Consider the following 21,496-nt stretch of genomic DNA (forward strand, 5'->3'; position numbering starts at 1 on the left):
CCATGTGAGGACACAGTAAGAAAGCATCCACCTTCAAATCAGGAAGAGTTCCCTCACCAGGAATCAAACTGGCCCCCACCTTGATCTTGGAGTTCCCAGCCTCCAAGAAGGTGAGAGAAGTCTTGGAGTTCCCAGCCTCCAAGAAGGTGGGGAAAAAAAAAAATTCTGCTTAAGCCACCTCACCTATGATATTTGTGTTATAGCAACCCAATCCAACATTTGCTAAACAAATGTTAAGACATTTGTTTAAAAACCAAAACAAACAAACAAACCCTACCGTAAGTTACCTAATTAACCAAACTGTCATTTTAGGGTTTTTTTAGGTCACTTTTCCTGGATCAAAGTTTTTCTCCAATGCAAACTATGATCATTTTTCTGCTCTATCTGTTGCCTTAGGCTTTGTTAAAAAATATATATCAAAACCTCGGGTCAGGGTTTCACAAATATGACGTTTTTAAAATGCAGACTATCAGGCCTTTTTCCCAGAAATTTTCTTTCACTAGATGTGAGTTGGTGCCTGGAAATCTCCCCTTTGAAAGACAAGTTCCCCAGGGGATTCCTAGCTTCTGGCAAGTTGAGGACACATTGCTCTTGGAGAAAAGTTGAACAGGAGGAAGATTAAACACCTTCTACCGCTGTTAGCAACCCCTAGCGCATTCAACTATTTACTCACATTCTGGAACTTATTGTCTACGCCTATATTTATTAGGCACACGATTTTAAAAAGCGAATGCACCTGGGCATTACCAAACCCACAACACACCCCCAGTGCACACGCCGTGATCTTTGCTCCTTTGCAAAGTCCTCTGAGAGTCACAGAGTTCACCCTGTCCCTCCCACAGCTCCCTCTTCCTTCATTCCTCGTTCCTGTCTCTGTTTGTTTAAGGGCAGTGTGGGAAGTGTGTGCGCTGTTCAGAGGGAGAGTCAGTCTTACGACCATGTTTTTCCTGACTCCAGTCCTGGTAGCAGTTGTCTGCATTTTGATCGTGTGGATCTTTAAGAATGGTGATGGAAGCAGCAAGAGACGGAAGGGGGAGCCCAGAGCCAGGGCCGAGGTTCGTCCCTGGGTGGATGAGGACCTAAAAGACAATACTGATCTCCACCAAGGGGAAGAAGGTAAGGACACTGGCCAGGCTACTGAGCTTCTCCCGTATGCGTTTTTCTGATGAGCAGGGCTTCTGGGGAGGAGGAAGCACGTGCGGGTCAGTTTCATCATCAGCTTCTACTATGTCATCAGAGACAGATCATTTCTCTCAGGGGACACCTGCTGGCACCAACCCACCCTTGATTTCTGGATCAAGAGTCAGTAAACAGCTGTTGAGAGGCTTTTTCCCTAGCTCCATTCCTGCTCTGGCTGTTAAAATCTTGGCCAAGGGGCACATCACAGGCTGGTGGTGGCCATGGGGAAAGGGGTCGTGGTTTGTTTTTTTTTTTTTTTTTTTTGGATGTTTATTTATTTTGAGAGGAGGGGAGTGCAGAAAGAGGGAGAGAGAGAATCCCAAGCAGGTTCCGCGCTATCAGCACAGAGCCCGATACGGGGCTCAGTCTCATGAACCACAAGATAACGACCTGAGCCGAAATCAGGAGTCAGACGCTGAACTGACTGAGCCACCCAAGTGCCCCAAGAGTGGCCAGGTTTTAATCAAGGACTTGGAAATGTAAATCTTTTTTTTTTTTTTCCAACATTTATTTATTTTTGGGACAGAGAGAGACAGAGTATGAACGGGGGAGGGGCAGAGAGAGAGGGAGACACAGAATCGGAAACAGGCTCCAGGCTCTGAGCCATCAGCCCAGAGCCCGACGCGGGGCTCGAACTCACGGACCGCGAGATCGCAACCTGGCTGAAGTCGGACGCCCAACCGACTGCGCCACCCGGGCGCCCCAAGGACTTGGAAATGTAAAATGTGGCATCGATCTAGGAGCTCACTACTCTTCCTTGTGCCAGTCGCCCTGTGTCTTCAAAGCTGGGTGTTCAACTTAGTGGACAAGGCAAGAAGTAGGCAACAATCAGGGAGTAATGAGGGGCTGAAGGGATCATCAGGGCCTTCAAAGAGGTGCGGGGAGCGTGGGGGTGCAACAGGGAAAGGACGAATCGGGCCTGGCCAATTAATAAGACATGAAGAGCAATGGTTAGGAGGCACCTCAGATGAGAGGAGCAGAACGAGCGTAAGAGCAGGGACGGACCCTCTGAGAAAAATGTGGAGGAGATGGGAAGACCTCACTGGTAAAGGCGGTGGGGGGAAGGGGGGAAGTGAAATGGGGTGGTGACCATGGGCCCAGTCCTGGCTGATCTGAGGATGAAGAGGTGATAAGGAAGCAGGCAGGGAGACGTTCTTGAGGAGCCTTGAGTGATCAGTGTTGGATGTGCCTCAGAGGTGGGTTTGTGGGATGGGACTCGATTTGGAAGAGGCTCAGTGAGTCTCAGCTGGACCGGTGATGCCCCCGCCTGGGAAGAGGCCACCTGGTCATGTGTGTGGGTGTGTTCGTGTACGGGCACGTAGGTGTGCACATGTTCTGAGTTGCCCTGATCTCAGGATTGGGGGTGGGGTATACAGCTGGCGCTCACTGCGGGGAACCACTGAATGTACTGCAGAAAAATTCAAGCCCAGGCAGCCTCTGGGAAGGGCTCCCTCTCACTCTCTCCCTGAAGGACATCCCCCCGAATGCCAATGCTGCCCAGTTGAGAAGCACTTTTCTTGAACAAAGGGGCATCCTTTACGAAGCCGTGTGGTGGTCTGCCCTGGTAAGGATGGCCTGGATGGTGATCCAGTGGGAACGCAGAGGAAGGAGTGAGTCAGGGCGAAGTGAAAGAAAGAACAACGGGGGTTGGTAATAAATTGAATCTGGGGAGAAGGAGAGGGTAAGCGCCGGAGGCTGGCAGAGGTGGAAGGACCCTATCATACATGGGGGAGGGGAGGAGAGCTATGCAAGAGAGGATGTGGAACGTAGACAAAGACGTGTTGGATTTGAGAAGATGACACATCTAAGCAGAAAGGGAGAGGGGGTCCAGGCGAGGGATCCAGGTTGCAGGCACGGATTGGATAGTCCCAGCACAGGGTGGTACTTGGAACTTATAAAACTGATGACTTCTCTAACGGGATGTTTGCTGGTGATAAGACTGAGCATAGAATGGGGGGCAGCCGCAACTAAGAGGGTCTGTGGTGGGAAAAAGGGACCACAGAAAAGACCACCTGGGGAAAGAGCTCCAGGATATGGACAACAACAGGCTCTTAACAGAACACTGGCTGTGTCCACTTAGCATCGCGTTTTATGGATAGTAAACCACTCAATCTTCAAATCAATACAGCAACGTGGGCACTATTATTACCCCCATATTAAAGATAAGGAAACTGGGGCTCAAACCTGCTAAGTCACCTGCCCAAGTAGGTAGTGATAGAGCCAGAACCCAGGCACAGAGCCAGCTGTTAGACTGCATTTCTCATAGGAGAATAACCTAGAACAGAGAGGGCAGGAGATGACCAGCGGGCCTAAAAATTCCCTGCGAGATCAGAGGTAGTGTGCCTTAAGGAAAGCCCACTCAATCTGCAGACTTTGGGGGTACAAGAGGGACTGATAAGGCTGGTGGGGAACCAGGGACCTGGGGCTGGGCTGAACGTTGGGAACACAGAGCAAAGCTGTATGGCCCCGTCTCGTTCTGCCTGTTCATTTTTGCAAAACCCTCTGCCTCTTTCTTTGTTCCTCACATGGAAGAATAAATTGCACCTTTAGTGGCCTCCTCAGCAGCCATGGGCACCTCTGCCCAGAATGTAGGGTTCAGTCCCTTGTCGGAATTTTTCTTGGTCACTTAAGTGACACCTACTGAGGTCTCAGAGGGGATGGGTGAGAAGCAACTCTTAAACCCAGGCTTCTCTGCCACCCAAGTCCCTGCGTCTAACCCCTGGACGGGTGGATACGGTCTAAGAGAGGATTCAGTGCTGGCACTGAAGGTTCAGAGGGGACCGGGTAGGGGTGTCAGCTGGAGAACCAAAAGGGTTCCATTACTGAAGAAACACGGAGATGCTTTTGATGACAGCAAACGGATGCCAGATTCAAACCATGTGGAAATTAATTATAAGAGACAAAACAATCAAATAAGGATTATAGGCCATTCTAGTGCGAGTTAAGGAAAATATGGGTACCAACCCCACCTCCTCCAGCTTTGGCTCACAAAGAATTCTTACTCCACCGAATCAGCATGCGTGTGAGCTGCTTGGAGAGTAAATTCGGCATAATTCAGAATAAATAGACATTCGGCACAGGCGTCCTTTAGGGAGCGGTCAAACATGTGTCTTGTTAATATTTTCTTGTTTAACTGTGGCAGAGGCCTAAGGAGGAGAAATGACAAAGAGGAAGGCTCGGATTGTCTCCCTAAAGTGAGCCATCAATCCTGTACAAACCTGCTCTAGTCAGGTCCAGGTTCTTGGAAGCTCATGGAAATGGAGATAGGAAGAGAAGATATAGGGAACACATCTCATCAGGATGTGTTTGTTTTAATACTGGTGGGGATATGTCTTCACTTAGCTTTACTGACCATCCAAAAACTACTGTCCTCATTGAAATTTGGTCCCGGATTGTCTAGTCACTACTAAGAAAGGCTAGTGTTAGGGGTGCCTGTGTGGCTCAGTTGGTTAAGCGTCGCACTTTGGCTCGGGTCATGATCTCACAGCTTATGAGTTCGAGCCCGCATTAGACTCTGTGCTGACAGCTCAGAGCCTGGAGCCTGCATCAGATTTTGTGTCTTCCCTCTCTCTCTGCCCCTCCCCTGCTTGCTCTCTCTCTCTCAAAAATAAACATTAAAAGAAAAATTTTTTTAAAGGAAAGGCTTGTGTTAGCAATTTTATATGGTTCTACCTAACACACTGTGTAACTTCCAAGTGAGAAAAGATAAAATGGGGAAAACTCAGTCATACCAGTGGACAGCAGGAAAGGTCGTGGAGGAGAGAGGCAAGAAAAAACCATGTGTTAGAAAAGTGAGCTCAGTGATGAGGATAGATATATGTACATAGATACGCATGTATGCATATGTATATAATTTTACAAATCTCACACACAAATTGATACATCTCTGTATGCATATGTATATGTGTGGGATATATTTGCATGTAGCGAATGGTAATAAGCAATTTCGGGGTTTGTGGCTGGCCGTTAAAAAAAAAAAAATAAAGGCCTGTGTTAAAATTATGGCCTGGGTGGGTAACACCTGAGAATTAAAATGTTCCCACAGACTTGGGGAAGGACAGTTTTTTTATGTACCCATGATAACGAGCAGCCGTTGGAAGAGGTTTCAAACCTGTTCAACGAATAGAGGACAACGCCCCTCAGTAAAAGCTTGGCAAACCCACCAATCAGTGGCAGCCTCTTACCTCTGAAAGCCAATCAGGGATGGATTCACTTCAGTACCAGCCCCTCTGGGCGCCAACCAATCAACAACAGTTTCAAACAAGTAACACTGTTCCTACAGATGATATCGATCTTTTTACACTCTAGGGAATCCACTAATTCCTGAACTCCAAGCTTCTCAACCAAGTGGTGGGCTAGAGCTAGACAATGGGAGGAGCAAGAACCAACTGTTAAACATTCAGGAACATGGTGAGCCATTTTTCACTCATCAGCTTCACGTCAGGCCATGATGGGAGTATTTGCTCAATGGAAATGGGCACGTGCTGCAAATCAGGCCTCCTCACCCCTCTCCTGGGGCTGGTTTGCCAGCACACCACTGCCAAAAATACCCCAAAATACTATAAAAGGTCAACACTCTACTGTGTTCACAGAGATTCTCCTTTGATATAGGAAGGAACAAGTCTGGCTTTGGCTTTGCATTTCATTATCCTTTGACACATACACCCGTTAATACTTTTACATGGCTAATTTTAAAAGGTTAGTTTACCAAGATTCCTGTAAGACCTTAAGGTTTTAGGGCAAAGGGCAGGTAGATTGAGATGAGAGATTAGCAAAGGGAAAGGACTTGAATGGAGTCCTTGTCTTTGAGATCAAGTCCCGGGGAGCCCTAGGGGGGAGGGTGGACCAACACAGGGGGCACTGGGGATACCACAAGAGATGATGGGGCTCAGAAACAAGTTCTGTCAAATTCATTCAGGATAGCACAGGGGAGGAAAAATTGCTCTCTACCCGTCAAGATTCTTACATCTGATCTAAGAATTAAACTGCCAGGAGACGGATTAACAGGAGGGAACAAACGACTACATGTGCCTAGAGTTTCAGTCATAAAATCGAGACCCAAAGAAATGATCGAGGCAGGCAGACTTTACACATTTTAGACAGAGACAAGAAACTTGTGAGGAATCAACAGGACAAAGAAAGGTTTGGGAGCTTCAATTAGTAAGAAATTCTAAACAGAATTTGGGCTGAGGTAGTAGATTAGTAAAAAGGAACAAGACTTGTTTCTAAAGCTTTCTTGGCTGTGAAGTTCATGTCTCTGGCGATGAGGATCTCTCTCTACTTTCTAGTACAGGGAGAGTACCTTTCATATGAGAGATTTACTCTCTGCTTTCAGGGAGACAGAGGAGGTCAGAGCGTCCTTCCTGTACTGGCTGTTTCCTAAGTAGCTTCAGTTCAAAATAACCAGTATGCCCTTGTGGCACATTTTGGGGCAGGTTGCCCTGCCCTGAGTCCCTACAAAAGCATGGCTCTATTCAAGAACTTTCCACTAACCCCCCCCCCCCATTCCTCAGGCCCCGCACACCTCGGGAGCTGCTGGTGAAATATACTGCAGGGAGCTGGACAGTTGACAGCCCTACGTGGAAACAGAGTGATGGCTAAGGCAGCTGGGAAGGAGGTGTTCTCAGGGCAGGTGTGGAGCCCTGACCTCGCTTCAGCCTCACCTTCAGAATTTGTCTCCTGCAAGAGCTGCCTCACCCTCAGCCGTATTAATATTGCTTCTCAATGTTCCCCAAAATTCCAAGAAGGGGACAAGGATGATGTGACACAAGTTGGCCTTCTAGCTTCATAGCTAGAAACTAGTTGGCTCATTTGCAAAGATTTTGAAGTAGAACTCCAAAAACACAAAAGCACTTTATGTGGAGATGCAGCCCCAAACGAACAAACACAAAAATACCTCTGTGTTAACCATGAGAGAATACACATGGCCTAGAGCTTCTTGGCTGTTGGACCTAATGGTGCCGTTTAGAGATCCTTGGCATTAAAGCAATGATGAAAGGCGAATTGTCCTGGGTGTCAATACCAAACCCCAAGTGTGGCAGTATAGGTTGCGATCAAAACGTAGACTACAATAGCATCCATTTGTTTTGAAATATGTGGGCTTTATGCTCGAATGAATCCTCTAGGGAGGCTTGGCTGGTGTAGCGTGGAGGCAGGATGACTAGAGTTCACGGAGGTTGTTCTCTCCTCTTGGAGTGAGGCGATCAGGGGGAAGGGAAAAAGTGGTACCGTTGGTATTGGTTCACTGCCCTGCAGTTCCCTGGGTGCTTTCTCTCCAAGCCCGCCCCCTTCCTCCCCCCCCCCCCCCCCCCCGCCCCTCCACTGGCAAAATGTAGACCATCTGCCCTGGGAGAGGCTCCAGGAACAGCAAGCCTTTCAGGACAATCCATTGACTGGCCATTCATCTACCCTGCTCGCTGATAACATCCAGGCAGCTGCTGCTTCATTCTGCTACAGTGGGAATGTTTACCTTGGACTTTACGAGCTGTGGAAACTGCCAAGTCATGAACCCGGGCCGCCTTTAGTTTATACAAATGCTGAATGGATATTAAGAGTTGGTAGCTTGTCTCTCACACGGTTAGTGAGGCATTTCATGAATTTACTCATTTACCACTTGCTAAGGACAGAAGTCGTCAGACTTCATAACAAATGACGTGAAAGGATTCACGGGCGTTAAAAGTCTGTTTACACATTTGCTAAGTTCAGGGTTCGCATTGATGACATCTGGGTTGGGTTCAGAGTCGACTGCTAGAAACCTGCCCCTCCGCCATCATACCCGCTTCATTTAACTGAGCAACTGTTGATGGTCCTTCTCATTAAATGTGTGAACTGCCCTGGCTAGTAAACTTTATACAGAGAAAGAAGTTTCTCACTAACAGTGGTGAGGAAACCACAGTACTTGCTGGTATTGTCATTGGGGTTTTCGGCGTCTTTGAAGTCATTTCTTCTTGACTTTCCCTCCCGGGTCAGTCTTCCGAGAGCGAGGAGTAAAGTGCAGTATGTGCGTGCGAGTGAAGGAGAAAGGTCATTCTCTACCTGAACTCCACCTGGAACGTCCCAGACCCTCAGGGCCAGGCACTGCATCCCTTTTGCTCTTTTCTTCTGTTCCTGTTGTCATTCTCATCTTTATGTGAGGGTTCCCAAAGTGACATCCCACCTTCTGGACTCAGACTTTTACTTTCACACTTGACATCTTTTTTTTTTTAATATATATATATTTTTAATGTTTATTCACTTCTTGAGAGACAGAGACAGAGTTTGAGCAGGGCAGGGGCAGAGAGAGAGGGAGACACAGAATCTAAAGCAGGCTCCAGGCTCTGAGCTGTCAGCCCAGAGCCCGACGCAGGGCTCAAACCCACAAACTGCGAGATCATGACCTGAGCCGAAGTCGGATACTTAACCGACTGAGCCACCCAGGCGCCCCTCACGCTGGACATCTTTGCTTGAACAACTCACAGGCATCTCTAATGTGATAGACTGATGATTCATACCCCTACTTCCCCCAGATGGCTCATTGCTCATCCTCTGTCTCAGTAGATGGTCCCACTCTCCCCTCAGGTGCTAAAGCCCACCCCGTGGGACTCATCTCTTGTCCCTCTCTCCCACCACTCCTGACCACATACCTCGGCAGGTCTTACCATTTGTATCTCCAAGATCTCCAAGAATGTGTCATTCTTTCGTGGCCCACCTACTCCAGGCCAGCATTCTGCCCTGGCTTCTCAGTGGTGTCTCGACCACTTCACTTTTGTCTCCCTCCAATATATATATCACTCTGCTTTGTTTTTTCTCACTCTTATGTTTTCTATCTATTAGTTTCTCCTTGCTCTAGATATTTCCTTCTATCTTCCAGTTCGCTAATTTTTTTCTTTAGGTATGTATAAATCCTAAATCCATCCTGCTTTAAATCCATCCATTAAGTTCTTAATTCTGTTACTTTATTTTTCAGTTTTAGAAGTTTAGTTTCTCATATTTTCTTTGTCACTTTTTGTCATTTCCTGTACCCTACAGATCTATGAGTTCTAAATATAGTAATCGTAGTTGTTTTATCTTTTGAGTCTGATAATTCCAATATTTGGAGACATAGGAAATCTGATTCTGTTTTTAAACATCAATTCTGTTGTTTCTTGCTCAAAATGTTTTGTTTCTTTTTATGCCTGATTGTATTTGGTGCATTGCTGGTAATTATACTTAAAATTACTTGTGTATTGACATTTGCTCTTGCTAGGCAATGGAGGTATTTTCAGGCAGGACCACCTAATTCCAAGTTCAAGTTTGAGGCAAGACCCACCAAATGGTATTACCCCTTGGGGGCTGATTTATTTAGAATTCATTCTTTCTTTGAGGATGTGATCTTGGGGTCCCAGCTTATTAGCCTTCCCATTGTGTATAGGCCTGGGCTTTGATTCCTGTCATCCTCAATCCCTGAAAATATGAAAATAAAAACTCAAATATGTAGAGATTGGCAAGTACTGTCAGAAGAAATGTGGCTTCTGTGCTTACCCACCTGCAGATTCGTATTTCCCTTCAGTTTTGGCTTGGGAATTTCTTACTACACTGTCGGCAATATACTGATTTTTTTTTAAAGACTTTAAAAGTACTTTATTTCATGATTTTACTGGTTTTCAGCTCATGCGAGATTGTTTCAAACAAACTAGTTCACCATTAATAGAAATTTTCATTCCTCATCTTTGCATAGGTAAAACTTTCTTTTTCTTGATTTATAACCAGTGGAATTTGGATAGTCAGTAGTCAAGACCAGAGTTCAGAATTCTGTAGACCAATTCTTTTCATTTTTTATGGACTCTTTTGAGCTGATAATCTTGCAGACATTTTTGAAAACTTTATTTCTTTCTCCCCACTGGCCATCTTATGACTGTAGGAGAGGAGAAATAATCTTCCCTCTATCTTCTAGGTTCTTGGCTGGGACCCCTTCCCCCTCCCCCCCCCCCATAATAAAAGATAGATTAAGAGGAGAAAAAGAAATAGGAGCTTAATCACATGTATACCTACCGTATACATGGGACAGGCCCAGGAAACTTGAGTAAGTCCCTGAAATGGCCCAAGTCACTACTTAAATACAATTTTCAACTAAAGACAAAAGAAAGACACTAGGGGAAGGGGATCCAGTTAGGGGAGGTTATCAAGAAAAGCACAGTGTTTTAAGCTGGGGTAAGGCGGTTGTACAGATTTAAGTCCACCTTCTTCATTGATAAGACTTTCTTGCCAGGGTCATCCTTTCCTTCTTGGTACAGGGAAGGCTTGTGGGTGGGGATTTCCTTCACAAAAGTACACGTCCCTTGCAAAAAGGTAACTTCTACTCTGGTTTTCAACACTTTTCTTGTGTCTTTTGTTTCTTAAAAATTATCGGCTCAAAATAATCCTTATGCCAAAGAGGCGTACCACGGGGTGACATATTCTGCTCTCCTTCATGACCAAGAAGTGCAATTTAGTTTGTTGCCTTTTTTGTTCTTATTTGTAGATGCCAATGACTGGCAAGAGTCAGAGGAAGACGTCGAACATATTCCATTCTCCCACACCCGGTATCCTGAGAAGGAAATGGTGAAGAGATCCCAGGAATTTTATGCACTTCTCAGTAAAAGACGGTCTGTGAGATTCATAAGTAATGAGCAAGTCCCCATGGAAGTCATTGATAATGTCATCAAAACAGCAGGTCTGTAACTGCACGTTGTGCTTTTGAGAATGTCAGCTGCAAGTCACAATATTGGAGCACTGCTGAAGTTCAAACACACTGAATAAAGCCTAGGGTGATACGTTTATCTATAAAATCTTACCCTGGTGTTGACTGACTGCCAGAAACATAATGATTTCTGCTTTCTACAAACTTTTGACTATTACAAACTACCCGGGACCAGATGTGACAACAGTTTAAAACTTCTGAAATTACTGAATATTAGGATCTTTTATTAAAAATAAACATTTCTGAACATACTATTATGCATTGGAAGAGAAACATCCCCTTACTTTACCCCCCTCTTAAAATACATTCACACACACACACACACACACACACACACAGGCTCACTCACATTTGTGCATTTCTCTTTTCAGAACCAAATTTTTTAGATTACACGCTCTACTACTATTTTCTAATAAACTAGCAAAATTTACCTACACGAATTTGCAAAGTAAACCACAGCAAGACAAACCCATTTTCTTTTCTTTTCTTTTTTTTCAACGTTTATTTATTTTTGAGACAGAGAGAGACAGAGCATGAACGGGGGAGGGTCAGAGAAAGAGGGAGACACAGAATCTGAAACAGGCTCCAGGCTCTGAGCGGTCAGCACAGAGCCCGACGCGGGGCTCGAACTCACGGACCGTGAGATCATGACTTGAGCTGAAGTCGGACGCTTAACCAACTGAGCCACCCAGACGCCCCAAGACAAACCCATTTTCAACATGAATTGATATTTCCACAGAGGAAAATAAAAGAATTATAGAAAAAAGGGGGGAAGGAGATGTCAGAGAAATCCCCTATTTGAGAGTCTCCTCTGATTGGAGTATTACTCCTATATAAATCACATTTAAGTTCATTTGCAAAGATTATTGCATGGCCGTTGTGAATCCATTGCTCAAATTAAAAGGAAGCAAGAATAAAGCTTTTCATTTCAGTTAAGAATCCAAATGCACCGGCTGGTTGTTTGTCTAACAACCCTCGTCACTAAGTTCCTTCCGTGTATCTGTCTGTGCTCTGTGTGTGTGTACACACACATAGGATGTCCAGATAAATTTGGCACAATTGAAGACATTAGGGAACAGAGTATTTCTTATGTGTAGTGACACAAATATTTAGGGGACAAACAACACAGGTACAAAGGGAACCAGAATCACTCCGTTCAGAAATTTGGGCTTTACGTTTAGCTCTTGACTTGGCGTTTCCCAATCCAATCATGCCGTCTTGACTGTAGGGAGGGTGGGTGACAACAAGAGCCCCATCAAGCGGGCAGTCCTGACCCGCCTGGTGTAGAGCTCCTGCCATTAAATTACTCACCAGGAAGAATGGAATAGTTGCTTCTGAAATAACCTATTCGTGGGTCCCTGTGGTCTCTGGCTGGGAACAGCGGGCCATCTCTAAGACAGCAGGGTGACACCTAGATCAGAAGCTGGGCCTGGTTGGAGTCTGAAAGGGGATTCTAGCTCCTGGGGCACTGAGATACACTACTAAGCTCTGTACCAGGATCCTGGGGCTGATCCAAGTGTGGGCTGAGGCTTCCCATAGCCCATGAGAGCTGGGAGACAGGCTCTTATGTACTGAGCACCCAGGGCCAAGAGTTCTTATGTGTCTCCAGTGGGACCACAAACCCCACGGTGCTGCCTTCAGCGTCCTGATACAGGTACCAAACAATGTATAGTTGAGTTACTTCTCGTGAGTGGTGTTTTCCTTTTATTTAAAGTTTGTTTATTTATTTTGAGAGAGAGAGAAAGAGAAAGAGAGAGAGTGAGCCAGCCGGGGAGGGGCAGAGAGAAAGGGAGAGAACCCCAAGCAGGCTCCACCAGCCCAGAGCTCACCACCGTGCTCGAACCCCTGAACCTCGAGATCATGACCCCAGCCAAAGTCAAGAGTCAGGCACCCAACTGACTGATCCACCCAGGCGTCCCTCTCATGGGTGTTTTAAAAGCCATTTGACCATTTCAGTGTTACCATTTTCAACGAGCTTCACGACTCTATCCTTTTCTAAGAATATCAAGGGGCACTTGGGTGGCTCAGTCGGTGAAGTGCTCGACTCCTGGTATCGGTGTAAGTCATGATCTCACGGTTTGTGAGTTGGAGCCCCACATCGATTCTCTCTCTCCCCCTCTCTCTCTCTGCCCCTCTCCCTGTCATGCTTTCTCTCCAAATAAATCAACTTAGAAAAATAATATCAAAACAGACAACATTTTGGAGCATGGGGGCTGTTAGAATTTCCCTTCTGGGTTCCCTTAGTTCCCTTACATAGGAATGTTTCCCCCCCACATACTTAGAGAAGTGGTGATAAATCCCCATAGCCCTGGAACCACTGGCCTCGACCTCAGTTAGTTGGTCTGTAGCCCCTAAAGTGATGCAGAATGAAACAGAGAGGACAGCCACATACCAGAAGCTGTGACCAAGCACTTTGCTCACCAGGTGATTGAACTGCGTTTTCAGCGAGTGTGAGTTACTCTACCCATTCTTAACGACCATTCTCACATTTTCGTGTTTCCATTTCTGCTTTTCATGTTATGGATGATAGGAACTGCCCCAAGTGGGGCCCACACAGAGCCCTGGACCTTTGTGATTGTGAGGGACCCGGACGTGAAACATAAGATTCGGGAGATCATCGAGGAGGAGGAAGAAATAAACTACTTGAAAAGGATGGGACGCCAATGGGTTACAGACCTGAAGAAACTGAGGTACAAGAGTTGATGGGATGATTAACCTCTTCCGTGCCTTAGTGTCCTCATCTGGAAAACGGGACTCCGTAGGATTTACTTCGTTATGAAAATTGAATGTGCAAGCCTGCTTGTCAGCACATAGAATGGTGATGACAAGTAGGAAGTGGCATCATTGGTAAACAAGCAGGCTTCCACCCAAGTAGTCGTAAACACACCTTTGAGGACTCACTTCACTTTTCTCCCATCTAGAGTGTGAGATCGTGGCATAAAGGTGTCTCGGGACCTTGCCTGGAGTAAATTACATTTGCTAAAGTGATAACATCTTCCAAGTAATCTTAGCACATGGTTAGCAAGAGTAAGCAATCCATGCAGGTATGCCATCTCTTAGGCATCAGTAACTGTGGGGGCTTCCTTATCTCTAGGAGAGAAGCGTGGGGGAACTCACTGTGACTAGGTTTAAGCCTGAGCCCTCGCGCCCCGGGGGAGGCCCTGCAGGTGTCCATTTTCTCTCGTAGCTGCCCCTGCCAGCCACGTGTGGAGTCCTGTTTGCCCATTGAGGGGCAGTCATCCCTCATAATGTCTCAGATGCATTCCATAACTTCTCTGTCACTTTTGTCATCACGGGGCCGTCACCTTCCATTGTTTAGACTCTGCTTTGTCATTTACGGAGTCCTCTTTATAAGCACGGCCCTCCCCACAAAGACCACGTCCTTTCCCCTCCAGCGCGCTCTGAGGCTGAGTGTGAGAAGGGACAGTGGGCAGAGATGTTGGTTTTTCTTTCTGAGAAGGGAAGCTTGCTCTAGTCTTTGGCATTTGGAGTGCAAGGGCGCTCACACCGCTGGTCCCAGCCGCGGGCCTTCGGTGGCCAGTCCTGGGGTGTTATGGGGTATTATCTGACACCCCAGTGTGACACAAGCTTGTGATAAGACAAAAGCAAGAAAAGGCGACCAGATTGCAGCCCTGGGGGCAAGGGAGGAGTATTCAGGGCTGGGTGATGGGAAGAGGGTCTCTTGGCTCTGTTCCTGTTTCACTGATTTGGCCCCAGAGGTCATTTTCTTACCTAAGATGTTTAAACCCTATTAAACAGACGCCCTTATGGAAATGTAACTTATTACCATGCTCTGGAACTAGCACAGACTATTAATAATAAATATAAAAATCTCACTGCATATTCATGGGAAAAAGGGGATGGATAAAAGTTGAGTTCCTACCCTTAGAGAGATGTCCTGCTCTATGCGTGCACAGTGCTTACAAAACGCTGCTGGCCCCTGACGTTTTGCCCGATGAAGGCAGAATTAGTCGCTCTCTTGTCTCTGTGCTCAAAGCCCCTAACAGGTAACTTCTGTGCATCTAAAATGGCCATTTCATCACATAGCATTTTGCTTATTGGCTTGCTTTTCTTCTCATTGCATAGGTGATATTTTAGAAGCCTTATGGACTTTCTTTGCGGGCAATACGTACACGCGCATATATACATAAAACGCTAGGGGTCCAGGTTTAAAAATGTCTTACACCATCGAGCGTAGTGCAGTTGCAGAGTAGGCAGTGGAAAAAATGTTAAATTGAGTTGCAAATGAGCATATATCCTGACATCCTAGGCAGAAGGTGCTAGTTGTCCCTTTATTAATAAGTCTCACTGCCGTGTTTTTATCCACGGTCATGTGATGTCATAATAAATTCTTGTGAACCTGAGCAAGCCAGAAATATTAGATACCAGTGTGCATTTAGACCAAAAAAAAAAAATAAGTACAAAAATCATTAAAAAGTATTCATCTGCATTTGAACAAAGGCACACTGCTTCATCTCTTACATTAATTTCTTTTGAATTATTCACTGCAATATAATATCAGTGACCATAATAATGCTAACACACACACAGCAATGTGTACTGGGTACTTTTCTAAGCCCTTAATATATTTGACTGATATCACCCTCAGGATAGCTGTATGAGGTGACAGCACATTTTACATATGCAGGAACTGAGCCACGGGAGGTTGAGCAGGTTGCCCAGCATGACAAAACCCGTGGGCTCCCAGAGTTTATCTTCTTTCTGAACAACAAGCATTCTTCCTCTTCTGCGAGGAGAAAAGAATTGGTAACAGCCCAATGTGACGAAACTGGCTGAAGCGTGAGAAGGCAGCTTGGAAAATGTGACCTGTAGAAGTTAATAGCATAAGAGGAACCATAGAAAACCGCACAAGCGAGTTTAGTATGTTTGAAAATAATGACGCACAGCTAGGCTTAAGGTGAAATCACCTCTTGTTTATTAATGACATAATGTGTCCCAAGAAAAATTCTAATGTGTATCATTGCATGAGTAGCACTCTGAGTATCTGAGCTAGAATAAAGCTTTCGCCAAATGTATGGATTAGGGTAACGGGATAGAGAAAGATATGCTCCTTAGCTGGCAAGCAAAACTCTAAACTTCGTATTTATACCTCACGTGAATTATCTCCCAATCTCAGAAAGTTCACTTCCTTTTCTCCATCACTGGGCTGGCAGCATCACCATCTTTGCACCTGTCATTTTGGTTAAACTTCATCACCTTTTTCTCTCCTTTGCTTCTGTACCCGACGACCAGCTTGTACGTCTTCCCGAATTCCCTTGGCCCATTGCTATTGTCTACCTTCTGGTCCCCCTTGAACTTGCCCCTTGCCCACACCTATCTACCTCTTCCTAAAACAGATCTGATCATGTGATGCTTCTGCTCAGAAGCTTACAGTCCCTCTCCATCACCTCCCACACGAAGTCCAGGACTCTGCAAAATCCGTGCGTAACCTGCCAGCCCACCCGCGCTCCACCTCGCACCCCATCCTCCAGCCGAGCGGGCTTCTGGAAACTCCCCGACCTGCCAAGCGTCCTCCGTCCTGACTCTGCCTTTATTCGTTGACTCACTAAGATGTCCTCCCCAGTGCCCCTCTCCATCCAGTCTCCAGCACCCCACCTCGAGGGAAACTTTGGAAACGTTCTTCTAATATTCTTATTCAAAATTACCGACACTTCATTTGGAGGGTTCCTAATGCAATTGACTTATATTTCTTTAATATCACCTCCCGGGTTTTAGCTTGCTAAATTTTACACACTGCCTTCTGGGTTATAGGCTCCTTGTGTGTGCCTTTCTGCATGTCAGGTGCCTTGCTACACTAGGCCCTCGTTAACACATGCTTATGGAATTGAATGACCTTGGACAGAACACTATAGCGAAGACACAAATAAACAACCAAAAGTCCTTTTTTTCCATTTAAACATAAAGGACAGGAAAGTGCTTTTATTTTAGATGTAAATAAGATAAGGTTGTAAAGGGAAAAAAAAAGAACGAAATTCATTAAGAGCAAAGAGTCTCTGGATTATCTTTCTTTCCCTTCAGAACCAATTGGGTTAAGGAGTACTTGGACACGGCGCCTGTTTTGATTCTGATTTTCAAACAAGTACACGGCGTTGCCGCAAGTGGCAAAAGAAAGGTCCACTACTACAATGAGATCAGTGTTTCCATTGCTTGTGGCATCCTCCTGGCTGCTCTTCAGGTATGTTACCCCCGCCCCCCATCCCGCCCCAAAGAGAGGAGCGATCCTGGAAAGCCAAGCAGTGGCCTTATTCACAAATCTCAGCGGAGTTTCTACTTGAGAGACACTTGGAAGCTGTTCCTCTAAAGTTGAACGCCTAAGACACGTAGCTTGGTGTGAAAAATGCCCCTGGAAACCTGGACTGGTAGGTACGCTGGTGCAACGCGCTGGAATCCTCTTCTGGAAACATCACTTGAGGCTCAGAAAAATGCCCACTGCGTTTGCCTTCATCTGTAACGACACGAAGCTCCAAGGGTTTCGGCAGGCATGCTGCCTTGCTGGGCTCGCTGTCGTCCGAGCCGGTGGCATGATTAAAAAGCTATAAAGAGGGGCACCTGGGTGGCTCAGTTGGTTGGGTGTCCGACTTCGGCTCAGGTCATGATCTCGCGGTCCGTGAGTTCGAGCCTCGTGTCAGGCTCTGTGCTGACAGCTCAGAGCCTGGAGCCTGTTTCCGATTCTGTGTCTCCCTCTCTCTCTGACCTTCCCCCATTCATGCTCTGTCTCTCTCTGTCTCAAAAAAAAAATGAATAAACGTTAAAAAAAAAATTAAAAAAAAAAAAAAGCTATAAAGAGAAGGCTCTCCTAGAGCTCCTTCCCTGGAAAGTCGAGTTTACGTGGCCTTGCACTGGAAAGACATCTATGTGCTTTAAACAATTCCATCTCTGCGGTATGTGGGGTCGCTGGAGCCATGCTAAGCATGAAACAGAGCAGACTGAGGTGTACCTTTTACTGGTTTCAGTTCATTCACTCAACTCCTTCTGTGTGGCCTGTCCGAGGGGAGGGGGGGGGCACCAGGGAGGTCTTGCCTCATGAACTGTGTGTGCATTCTGGGGTCCTGGGGTAGAGAGAGACAGCGAGCACGCAAAAGAAATGAGGCAAACAAGATGGTAAGTGCGAGTGATCATACTTCCAAGCGACAATCGAGTCCAAAAAGCTACACGCTTCTTCACTCACTCGAAGCAAACTTTATATGGCGAAAATACCTTGCAAAATACAGTCGTGGCTAACACAGAAGAGGAATAGGCTTTTAGATTACTTGAAAAGTTTACCTAGAGAAAGTGGCATGTCACTTCCTCCCTAATGCTGTGAGCGTGCAGATAAAGGAAGTGATGTGCAACATCGGACCACGCGGACCGATTCATTCATTCATTCATCTGCCGGAAGAAGCAAACGGTGCACAGAGATTTTTGAGCTCTGAAGCAACAGCCTTGTCACGTTAGTGTTGAGTTTGCTGCCCTCTAGCGTCGCCTCAGGCATGATTCTGAGCGTACGTCCTATTTGGGAGGGAGGAAAGAGGAATCTTCCTCATGATGCTCCCCATCTGCACAGATCGCATGGCGACCGGACCAAAGAGCCTGTCCTGTAGGACTCTCAAAGGCAGTTCTAGAACTTCTGTGTGGCTCAGGCTTAGCGGTGACCCTCTGATTGGGAAATCAGAGGGGAGGGAGGAGCTTGGGAAGCATCTTGAAGCTGCATGTGATTTTTATTAGGTGTTTATTATCCGGAGGGGCTCGTAGACAGGTTGAGGGAGTAATGCCAGGCTACTGAGCCTCTGTCACTGGACGTAGGTATTTTCGGCTGGGGTGGTCCTCCGCCTGCATTGCTGGTTATATAAGCATAGGAACTCCCTGTTGTTTGAGGGTATACCCCTTCCTTGGGTATATTTGGACCCCCCAAATTTCCTTCCATGAAATAACCATTCCTGTGTCCTAACCATCAATGACGAATAGGACGAGTATTTTTCTTCTTCAAGAAGCTTCTTACTGTTTGGTTCAAAGCATGTGGCGACTAGGGAGGTTGAGGAGAACAGGTGAGGTTTAAGGTCCACCTGCCCAAGCTGGCGGGCTCTTTGCTGCCCAGCTGCAGGGAAATGATGGGACAAGCAGGCCTAATGGGGACCGGAATGTCCCCAGGCCACAAGCAAAGTCGTGACTTCCATTGAGTTGACACTGTATTCTCTCCCCTTCTGTCGTAGAATGCGGGACTGGTGACTGTCACCACCACACCTCTCAACTGTGGTCCCCGTCTGAGGGTGCTCCTGGGCCGCCCCACAAACGAAAAGCTGCTGATGCTCCTCCCCGTGGGATACGCCAGCAAAGAGGCCACGGTGCCCAACCTAACTCGGAAGCCTGTGGATCAGATCAGGGTGACCGTGTAGGCGGGAGCCCATCTGGGATGCAGGCAGACGACGGCCTGGTCCTCTCTTGTCCCTCTTGGGTCTGCGGGCTGCTCTTCCCACGGGTGTTAGGTCTCCCCAGCACCTCCCTCCGCTCAAGAAACCTTTCCGCAGGAGTCTGAGAAGCTCCTAGCGTGACGAGGTGAACATATTATAGTAAGAGGACGACAGGTGCTTGTCTTCCATTTCCCATCTGCTTTGGGGATGCATGCAAATTTTACTAAGAACAATTTCAAGATTTTAAAATTGTTCCAGAAAAATCCCTGGTGATTCTTTTTCTCTCTTACACCCTAAAAGCTCGTATGCAGCAAAGATTCATCAGAGAGTTTAATGTGGCCCCAAGAACTCAGCTACGTGATCGTTCTTGAATTTGCATTTAGACTAATCAGATAGCCTCTGCCCTCTGATTTCTGGCGGCTCTTAGGCCACGGATGGGCTTTTGAGATCCACTCTTTTACTGGACTTCATGGTCATCCTGCCAGTTTTTAGCAAGCAACTAGCAAACTAATGAAAGCGTCCCAGGCCCGGAACAGACGAGTGCACGCCGAGCAGGTGACCCTGAACTGGCAACCACGCGAACACGTAAGGGGACAGTCGTGTCATCCGGCGGTGCGTTGGAGCTGGCTCGCACCAGCCTGCGGAAGCGGACTGTTCAATATTCAGGAATTTGGTGAGCCAGCTGTTAAACCACGTGCTGCTTGGCATCTCCCGTGGTGGGAGTATTTGTACCACCGCAGTTGGCCGATACTACCATTTTTCTCGAAGAGCACTGTTTTCCATACCCCGCACTGAACCGTGTCTCTCTTCTTTTCTGCTCCAGACCACGGAAGACGCATCCCTTTTTTGCAGACGGCACTCAAGCAGTTTGGGACTGGTGGGGTGCGAGGTGTTAGGCTGGGAACGCCAGACCCCATCTTTCACCGATTGCTCTGTCTTCCCTTCCCGGGACTCTGCACACACAGGCACGTGTAGCTCAGATCCGTTTTTGTCAAGCAGCCCTACACAACTCTTTCTCCCCTCCACCACCCTTCTCCTCTTCTTTTTCCTCAGTTTCCTCAAGAAAAATCTCTTCGGCCTCTTTTCATTCCACGTGTGAGTACACAATTTAGGAAAAGCCCTTGGTATTTTTGACGAGAGTCAGAGCTGGAGACAAACCTGTATCAAAGGAGGACGTTTCCCCCCCCCCCCCTTAAAATATAATTAGATGTTACAAGAACCTGTGACCCTCGACCTCCCAAGTCCTTCAAAGGATCTAGAAGTCTCCTTTGGAATCTCCAAAGTCTTCCATCTGTGTTTTCCTTGTTCTCTAAACATGCTTGTCCCCATGGCTACAGATTTTAATAAATGAAAATTTTCTTACATCTGTTTCCAGCTTTTTAATTAGTGTTGTGACAGGTGTTTGTCCTGTACTCTTCATTGTAAACGAGCATTGTTTTAACTAACTATGGCCTTATTAGTCTTACACGGGCTGCGAGCCTATGGGAGCCTAACCACTGTATTTCAGATTTTTTTAAATAGGGAAAAGATACTCTGAATTCCAAGTATCAGATTAATAAACAGACTTTGGCGTCTCAATGCAAAGAAATTGGGGGGCGCCTGGGTGGCTCCGTCGGTTAAGCAGCCGACTTCAGCTCAGGTCATGATCTCACGGTTTGTGAGCTCGAGCCCCGCGTCGGGCTCTGGGCTGACAGCTCGGAGCCTGGCACCTGCTTCGGATTCCTTGTCTCCCTCTCCCTCCGCCCCCAAGCCCCTCCTTGTGAGCACGCTCTCTCTTTCTCTCAAAAAATAAACATTAAAAAAATAATAAAAAATAATATTTTAAAAACAACAAAAAGAACAATGCAAAGAAGTTGAAGTTATATTTATAAACTTCCGTTTCTCATGTGTTGAAACTGTTCAAGCCCAGAGAGCTATGTGCTGGTTTTCGTTCCGCTGAGGAGGGCTGAGGTGTATAAGGGAATCTTGCCTCTGGAGTGTGGGGTGAGAGGGAATCAGGTCAGTGGTGGGAGTCTGGGTACAAGTTCAAGTACAGAGCCACTTGAGAGGAAAGAGAAAGCCCAGCCACACCAGTCAGGAGCCCTCAGGCAACAGACTCCAAAGGCCCAGTCACCTTCCGGATCACTGTGTCCAGAAACACAGCCCTGGTTTTCTTTTTTTTTTTTTTTTTAATTTTTTTTTTTTTCAACGTTTATTTATTTTTGGGACAGAG

General features: G+C 46.5%; 1 protein-coding gene across 2 annotated transcripts; it reads left to right on the top strand.

The window, feature by feature from the left end:
• The first annotated feature begins 844 nt into the window (after window positions 1–844).
• Window positions 845–19,383, top strand: IYD (iodotyrosine deiodinase). Of its 2 annotated transcripts, XM_045500011.1 has the most exons (5): window positions 853–1,116; window positions 10,658–10,849; window positions 13,407–13,566; window positions 16,916–17,072; window positions 19,087–19,383. In XM_045500011.1, exons 1-5 carry the CDS (start codon window positions 939–941, stop codon window positions 19,267–19,269), a joined length of 870 nt encoding a protein of 289 aa, XP_045355967.1. In that variant the 5' UTR covers window positions 853–938; the 3' UTR covers window positions 19,270–19,383. The 2 variants fall into 2 exon arrangements, with proteins under 2 accessions (XP_045355968.1, XP_045355967.1); XM_045500012.1 differs by lacking the exons at window positions 16,916–17,072; window positions 19,087–19,383 and adding an exon at window positions 16,234–16,718 and having other exon boundaries at window positions 845–1,116.
• The last annotated feature ends 2,113 nt before the right edge of the window (window positions 19,384–21,496 follow it).

Source organism: Leopardus geoffroyi, chromosome B2 (assembly GCF_018350155.1).
Source record: "Leopardus geoffroyi isolate Oge1 chromosome B2, O.geoffroyi_Oge1_pat1.0, whole genome shotgun sequence".
NCBI classification, from domain to species: Eukaryota; Metazoa; Chordata; class Mammalia; order Carnivora; family Felidae; genus Leopardus; species Leopardus geoffroyi.